Source organism: Sminthopsis crassicaudata, chromosome 4, assembly GCF_048593235.1.
Source record: "Sminthopsis crassicaudata isolate SCR6 chromosome 4, ASM4859323v1, whole genome shotgun sequence".
Classification (NCBI taxonomy): Eukaryota; Metazoa; Chordata; class Mammalia; order Dasyuromorphia; family Dasyuridae; genus Sminthopsis; species Sminthopsis crassicaudata.
The window spans coordinates 57,506,589-57,514,689 of record NC_133620.1 but is presented as its reverse complement, the minus strand read 5'-3'; the positions used below and the strand labels follow the sequence as shown (position 1 = coordinate 57,514,689).

The window sequence follows — 8,101 nt, the reverse complement described above, 5'->3', positions numbered from 1 at the left end:
ATCATGCATATACATGTATGTATACAGGAAGTGATGTGTGCATATGATTTATAAAGTATATATATGTATATGTGTGTATAGTAATGCATGTGCATGTTTAAAGAGATATGTATTCTTATTTTCATACACTTTGTATATATCACACATGTGCATGTACACCCCAAATTATATAATGCATACATATACATGCATGTGTGTCTATGTGTACATGCATCCATACACAAATCTATAAAGTGATACATGTATACTCCCATACTATACATACAAGTATTAAGTAGTATTTGTGTATTGGCAGCTAGGAGGCACCGTGGTTAGAGCACCAGCCTTGGTTCAGGGAGACTCATCTTCTCCAGTTCAAATCCTTCCACAGACACTTCCTAGCTGGGTGACCCTGGATAAGTCACTTAACCCTGTTTTTCCTCAGTTTCTCCATGGGTTAAATGAGCTGGAGAAGGAAATGACAAACAGTTCCGGTATCTCTGCCCGGAGGGGTCTTGCAGAGCGGCACGTGACCGAGGAATGGGCTTCGGTATCCGTACACACACGCCTCTGTACCACGCATCACGTGATCACACACATTCATTGATGCCGGCGTGCCCATACATGGTTTTACTCATACACACCGCGGTACACACTGTATGATCACGACGTAAGTCATCAGTGTATGAATGTATACCTCATACGGAGCGGCCGAGCGGCCCGGGGAGTCCCCTCCCAGCCGGGGGCAGCCCGGGACGCGGAGCCCTCAGGCGCTGGGCCGGGCAGGTGGGGGAGGGCGCAGCTTCCCCCTTGTCCCCCATCCCGCAGCAGACAGAGTTGCAATAGATTTTCCCTCGGAGGGCAGACGTTATCCAACGGTGCAGCATTCTCCGGCCTCTGATTCGCTCCTTGAAAAGTGGGAGTGTAGCCGAAGACCAATAGAAAGATGAGTAGAAGAACCTTCTTCCGCTCGTGATTGGCTCCGAGGCCAGGAGTGCCTGTGACACGTGGGGGCCGCGGCAGAGTGAGCGGAGCGGAGCCGCGCTGCTCCGGCTAGTTGGCTGTGGACCGAGCTGTGGCTGACCCCCGGAGCCGCGTGGCCGGCCAGGCGGCGCGACCTTGGGTCCATGAGCCGGGGCTGAGACTCGTGGGGCGGGAGGAGGAGGAGCGGGACGAGGAGGAGGAGGAGCGGGAGCAGAAGCGGGAGGAGCAGGAAGGGGTCGGGCCCGAGTCCCCGCCCCGCGGCTCTGCGGATGGATGTGCCGGGGCCGGGGGCCCACCGAGCAGCGGCGGCCACGGCCACGGCCACTGCGGCCACTATGCTGCTGCGCACGGCGCGCGTCCCGCGCGAGTGCTGGTTCGTGCCCACCGCCCTGCTCTGCGCCTACGGCTTCTTCGCCAGCCTGCGGCCGTCGGAGCCCTTCCTGACCCCTTACCTGCTGGGCAGCGACAAGAATCTCACGGAGAGAGAGGTAGCGGCCCCCGCGGGGCGGGCCTGGGGGAGCGGGACCGGCGCTGCGCGGCCGGCTCCCGCGGGGTGGGAGCTGGAGCGGACGCTTTCCGCGAGGCTGCGGGTGGTCTCGGGCCGGCGTGTCCCCGCTCCGGCGCCCCTCGGGGACACTGAGGCAGAAGCGGGTCCCCGCCCCGGGGAGCTCTCGGTCTGGGGGGGAGGGGCAGGGGAACTGCGGACGGACTGCTGCGGCCGTGACCCGGTGCCGCAGGAGCCTGCGGCTGAGCTTATTCTGATAAAAAGGGAAGACCGCAGAACTTGGAGGCGCACTCCGGCACTTCTGAATGGACTCTCCCAGCGCCCCGCCAGCTCCCCCTTCCCACGGGGAAAAGCTCCGCACACCCACTTCAGGCTGGTCCTCGGCGGTGATGGAGAAAGCCCGGGGGCGCCCGGTGCGGGGAGGGAGGGCGAGCCCGAACTTGTGAGCTGCCTGAGTGAGCGAGCCCAGGGACACCCTGGATTTTCCCTGAGTCCCAGCCTCTAATCAACCATTTTCATTTTTACGATTAATTGATTTACTTAATTACACCTAATCTTTGTGTCCTGTAAAGGGCTTCAGATGAATTGGTTTGTTAATTAATAAAACCCATCGTGAAGAGACTTTTCTACTCACGTTCCCAATCCCAGCCCTGTTCTGGACCTTGAACTAAGAACTTTTTCATTAGGTCCTTAGGTGTGATTTGGAAAAAGATGACTTTATCCATCTCTGAGCTTGATGGAGGAAGGACCCTCTAAAATAACCCAATAATTAAATCCAAGTGTTGTAGAAAGTCTAGAAGGGTAGGATCAATGTAATACACAAAACGTGGGGTCAAAGGTTGAGGAGCCAAATTTTCTCTATTTGGCCTTGGATAAGACAATTACTCTGCCTTAGATTCTTGATCTGTAAAATCAGGGAATTGGACTAGAATAGCGTGCCTCTGAAATCCCTGCTAGCTCTAAATCTATATGGATTAACAGGCATTTATTATGGTACTGTTTTGCAGGGGCACCGTAAAGGCTTCCCTCCTCTATCTGCACTGAGTGAATAATGGGCACTTAAAATCCCCCTAGGCCCTTTCCCGAATTCTGTTCCTTCCCCTCCCCCCAGGATGCTAGGATGCATTCATGCTATTTAATTTAAGCCCATCTCCTCACCCCTGGCTTACCACCTCTTATTTAGACATCCAGTCACCCAGCACAACTGGTCAGGTCAGGAGTGGCACAATCAGGACAATTTAGAAAAGGACAGGGTATAATTACTCCCTTTTATCAATGGCTGCCATTTTTTAATCCATGTTCAAGAGTCACCAGAGTGGGCGTTTTGCTGTTTATTTTTTGGCTTTTTTTTTTAGGCGTGTGTGAGGAGAGGAGCTGAGAAGTTGTGAGTTTCTAGTAATCGAAGCAGAAAAGGAAAATACAAAATTTTAGATAAGACTGCCTCCATGGAGTATATATCTCAGTTGTTATTCCCCTAAAAAGCTGTGGAAATCATTGTTTGTCTTAATGTGTAGGAAAAAACTAGGAGATGAAAGGTGCCCTTCATGAGATAGTTTGATAATGTTTGGAAAACATTTGCAAACTATATTATTATTATTATCATCCAGATAGTGCGGTTATGTATGTAAAGTTGTGAACTTTAAGGGACTGTGTAAATCATCATATTGATTGAGGATTCAGAATTTTCCGCCCAATATATTCTTAACTGCAGGAAACCCCAGGTATAAGAAGCCTCATTTGAATCTCTTGCCCCATTTGAGGTAGAGGGGAGGGATAGGATCTGGAACTGACTTCTAAAATTTGAGAGTAGAAGGACCTTGGAGATCATTTAGCCCAGTCTTCTAATTTTACAGGTAAGGATACTGAGACCTTTGTAGGCAAAGTGAGCCTCAGAGGGGGGTTCCCTTACTCGTTTGCAAGTATTTTTTTTCCACTTTTCCCTATGTTGTTAATCATACCCTAGGGTAGAAGGGGCTGTGGGAATCACCGCCCCCCCATGCTTCTTGCAAGTGAGATGACAAAGATTAGAATCTTTACTGGAGAGCACCGAGGGATCCCACCTTCCAAGTCGGAGAGATGCTGTGGGGGTGGGGAGTGTTGATATTTGACAACTGATCTCTTGGATCACGTGTCCTGATCACGGGCTGTTCTTTGGTATGCTACCATGTTGTCTCTGTGCTTCCTGGGGTGAGCAAGGCCTGTTTGGAGTTGAGACTTCAAAACAGACCTGGAGTGCTGGGCACAGGCCTTGTTTGCTTATTGTGTAATGAGAGCACACCCCTCCTATAGCCGAATGGATAAGGAAAGGAGGTGCAGGGTTTTAGGGCCAGATGGGGCTGGGGGAGGGGCCAGTGTCTGCCGGGGGAGGAGGAGGAGGAGGAGAGGTTCCTGTATCATTGAGTCTTTTCTGGGATGACTGACTCTGTCCTGCTCGTGGAGACTTTTCCCATCTTGGATTTTTGAATATTCAGCTGATAACTGAAAAGAAAATTAAAGCAGAACTTCCTTCTTCCTTCTTTCTCTTCCCTCCCCCCTCTAATTTGTTGTAATCACCAGATTGGGGCAACTAAACAAAACAAACAAAAAAAAACCTTACAGAATTCATAAGTCATTTTGTCATTTGCAAAATCTTAGCACTATCCCTCTCAGAATTAAAGGGTTTTTTTTCGCCCAGTTGATTACTGGAATGCCAAGGTGGATATTTAAAAATGAAACTATTATTAATTTTTATCCAAAAGGGATAAAAAGAATTTCCCTGTCATTTCATTAACCTCCAAAAAATGACCTTTGGATAGTCAAGCACAACCTGTTCAAATTGAGTATTTGAAATTAAATAGTGCCTATCCAATTAAAGGGAGAGGGGACTTCAATGTAAATGCAGATTTTATAATTTATTACCTATATGATCACTTAATCTCTGTGTGCCTCAAGTTTCAGATGTGGAAAACAAGGCGCCTATTGGGCTAAATGGTCTCTGGTCTCTTTCATTTCTAAATGTGTGAACCTAAAGAGAATTAGGCAACTTTCAGAAAATGTGCAAGATTCAGAGATCATCTTTTTTAAAAAATTAGAGCTACAATTTCATTGGTGTAGGTGAGAAGCTTTATCAAGGCAAATCCACATAGACAGCTGCCACTAGCCCTGAGTGTAAAGTCTTTTGCCCATAGCTAGAACACATCAGGGGTCTTTGCAAGCCTACTTTCTCTTCTGTAGGCCGCTATAACCGTCATTGTCACACTTTGTTCTTTGGGGGATTGGTTCCTAGTTTTGTCAATCAGTTTTGTTTCTCCTTCCAAGAAAGACTACCCCAAATGGGCCCTAAAACTAAAGATGCTCATAAAACCAGTCATCTAGCTTGCCTTGCTATGTCTGGCCCAGGAGAGATAAGACCAGTTTGCATCCACAGCATGGGTATGGGTGTAGAGACTTGGGGGGTAGATTTGACTCGAGATACTCTGGTGGGGGGAGGAAGTCTGGAAAGAAGGAGCTAGTGTGATGTATGCATTTTGCCTGGGAGGAACTTTCCCTCCCACACTTAGATTCTGGGTCACCCTTCTAAAAGCAGTTCCTGGTCTGAAGTCATTTCTTCCAGGACTCTGAAGGGGAGGATTTCTTGACCCAGCAGCTGTAGCAAAGCAATAATAGGCCCTGGAAGAAGCCTTTTCTCCATCATTCTATGGCTACCTTCACAATATTGACTTGCTTGTGAATTACAGAAAGAACCAAGTCAGGGAAATCTCTCTTGCTCTGAAAACCCTGGTAATTAATTCGTTTACTCCTGGTCAGGGTAAATTAAGAGGTGCCAATCTGATCATCATTGAATTTTTTTGAGCCTTAGAGGTTGATTACACAGGCAATCTATTGCTTTTAATCAGTCTTTGCTTTATCTGCCAAGCTGTGGTTTTAGATAGAGATATAGATATGAGAAGGTGAGTGTAAGGAACTGATAAGTACAAGATTTTGAAATGATGATCAGAAGGACTTGTTTTATTCTGTCCAAAATTGATCTATTAAATCTTCTGGGACACCTATTCCCATGGACAATAACTAGATTTTGAAGAGACAGTGTTTGTAGTGTAGGACATGTGGGACTAGAGGTAAAAGGGAACAAATAAGTATTAAAGAATATTTTTAAAGGAACCTGACAGTTGTTTGTAGTGGAGAGAAAGCCCAGGGAGATATTTTGAAGGTAAATATGAAGTCACATGACCAGCACTATAAACATAATACAGTGTGAATTAAGTTCTAAGTCCTAGAGGCTTCTTATCAGGAAAAGACTGAAGCCCAGTATCTAATCGATGAGAATTAGATAAGGACTGTTTGTGCTTGGGGTGGGGCAGAGTCCCTGAGGCAGAAGAGTTTTGGGGTTTCCTCATCATAATGACCCCAAAATTATTGAGGAACACCTTTCATCTTCAGGGCCTTTATTTTCTTGGAGTGCTCTTGAGGATACCCTTCCCCCTCTGATTTGATTTTCTGCATTTTCTTGGGTGAGCAGCCTCCCAACGGGGCATTATCAATTGCTTGGTTCCTCATCTGTTAAAATTTCCCTGCTTTGGCCTGAAAATTGCAGAGTACTTGATGCATTTCTCATTTATTCTTTGGCTAGTTGTCAATCTATTCAGTAAGGGTGGTTAACCTGCCCCAGTATTTGCAATTACTAGTTTTATTATGCATTGATTTGAGATATGGTTTAATACTGTTTTGTAGATGAAGGAACTGAGGGCCATAAAGATCTAAATAAAAGGTTGGATTGTTTAGAATTTCCAAGGCTGTTAAGCCAACTCTCCCAAAGAGCCGAGATTCTTGTCACCATCAGCACTATACAGTAGAAGGGTTGCGGGATTTGGCCAGGGAACTGGGCTCTCACCTTGGCTTTGCCACCTATTACTACCACTTGTGTAATCTGGGGTGAGGCACTACTTCCTCCTCTGTAAAATGAGGAGATTGACTGGGAGGTTTCTAAGGACCTTTTCATGTTTTACAATTTGGCTAGCAGATTAATTCTTAACCAAATGAGAGAAAATTGATTACAAAGGATAAAATAAATAAATACAATTATGTTAGATTGAAAACTGGAAATCTTGCCATGAACAAAATTAGTGAAACTAGGATGAGAAAAGAACTGATTGCCTGGGGAAAATCTTAGGATATCTTTGGATACCATTGATATGGATCTGATGTTTAAGTTATATGTAGAGAATTAACATATAAAATCAAAAGCCATTCCCTATTAGATAACTGGAAAAAGGACATGAACAAGAAAATTATCAAAGGGAGTATAGAGTATTAACAGTCGTATAATAGCCCCAAATCATTCATTATAAGAAAAATTAAAATTAAAATAGCTCTGTGGTTTTACCTCTTAATCAGCATGTTGGCCAAGTGACAAAAGAGGAAAGTAGTTAGTGTTGGAAGAGTTAGGAAAAGATGGGGGTACATTAATGTACTGTTAGAACTGTCAATCTACCCATTCTGAAAAGCAATTTTTTAGTTAGAATAACTAAAATCTCCATTTTCTTTGACCCAGAAATCCCACTGTTAGATAAAGGCCTGGGGGCGGGGGGCGGTGATTAAAAAAAAACTCTTTTTTAGTAGCAACCCCCCCCCAAAAAAACTAAAACAAAAAAGTTGATGTCCCTCGATTGGGAACTTTTTAACTGTGGTACATGAATATAATGGACTATTACTGTATTATAATAAACAGTAAACATGATGAAATCAGAAAAGTATAGGAAGACATGTGAACTTATGAAAAAATAAATAATGCAGAACCAGGAAAAGATTATGCATAATGATTATAATAATGAGAATAGAAAAAACAATCTGGAAAACCAAACTGAATAGAGTGAAATGATGATAACTAAGGTTGGCCCTAGAGAAGAGGTGAAAAAAATCACATCATGGGCCACTTTGCCCAGGTGGTCTGGAGAGCTTGGAACATTACTGAAAATAGATTTTTTTTTTTCTTATTCTCTGTTGGTTAATTTTTCTGGAGGAGAGTGTTCTTTTTATATTCCATTTTTAAAGGAATATCTTTAAAAGTATCCATCTAATTTTGTTCTAAAATGGACAAGTAAATTACCTAACCCTGTTGGCCCCTGTGACCTAGACCTGTGCCAGAAGTTGGTTTGGGTATGAAGAAGCAAAAATATACAGTGAAAACATAATTGTCATCTTGCATGTTAGAGATTGGGGACTGTCAATTTGTATATTTAACTGAGAGTTAATTCATGTATCACAAGTGGTCTTAGATTCTTTTCCTCCCCCATTTTTCATCACTTGTAAGTAAAGGAAATAGCTAGTCTGCCACCTAGGCCTGCCCATTAACTCCTTTCTCTTTCTAATGCTCTTTCAGGTGCATGATTATCCCCCATTGTTAAAGTAGAAGAAGCCGAGGGAGGTTGTGACTCACTGGGGGTCTGGAGGAGCTGAGCCAGATTTGAACTTGATTTTTCCCTATTTTGGGCCCAGCACTCTCTCAACTGTCCCATCCAGCTGCCTCTGCATCCTTTGGCTACCATATTGTGAGGCTGCAGTGTGTGCTGGGCGGGAGAGGGTACCCACCCCACAAATCAAGGATCAAACTTAACCCCAAACAAGAGAGTTCCCCATGACAATGCTTTTTGCTTC

The 8,101-nt window shown here is 44.9% G+C and overlaps 1 protein-coding gene across 1 annotated transcript in view; it reads left to right on the top strand.

The window, feature by feature from the left end:
• Positions 1–1,139: 1,139 nt before the first annotated feature.
• SLC19A2 (solute carrier family 19 member 2) overlaps positions 1,140–8,101 on the top strand; it is a 33,271-nt gene continuing 26,309 nt past the window's right edge. Inside the window, exon 1 of the mRNA XM_074308301.1 lies at positions 1,140–1,451. Within this exon, the coding sequence (XP_074164402.1) occupies positions 1,233–1,451 (219 nt within the window). The 5' untranslated portion in view covers positions 1,140–1,232. The remainder of the gene's footprint in view (positions 1,452–8,101) is intronic.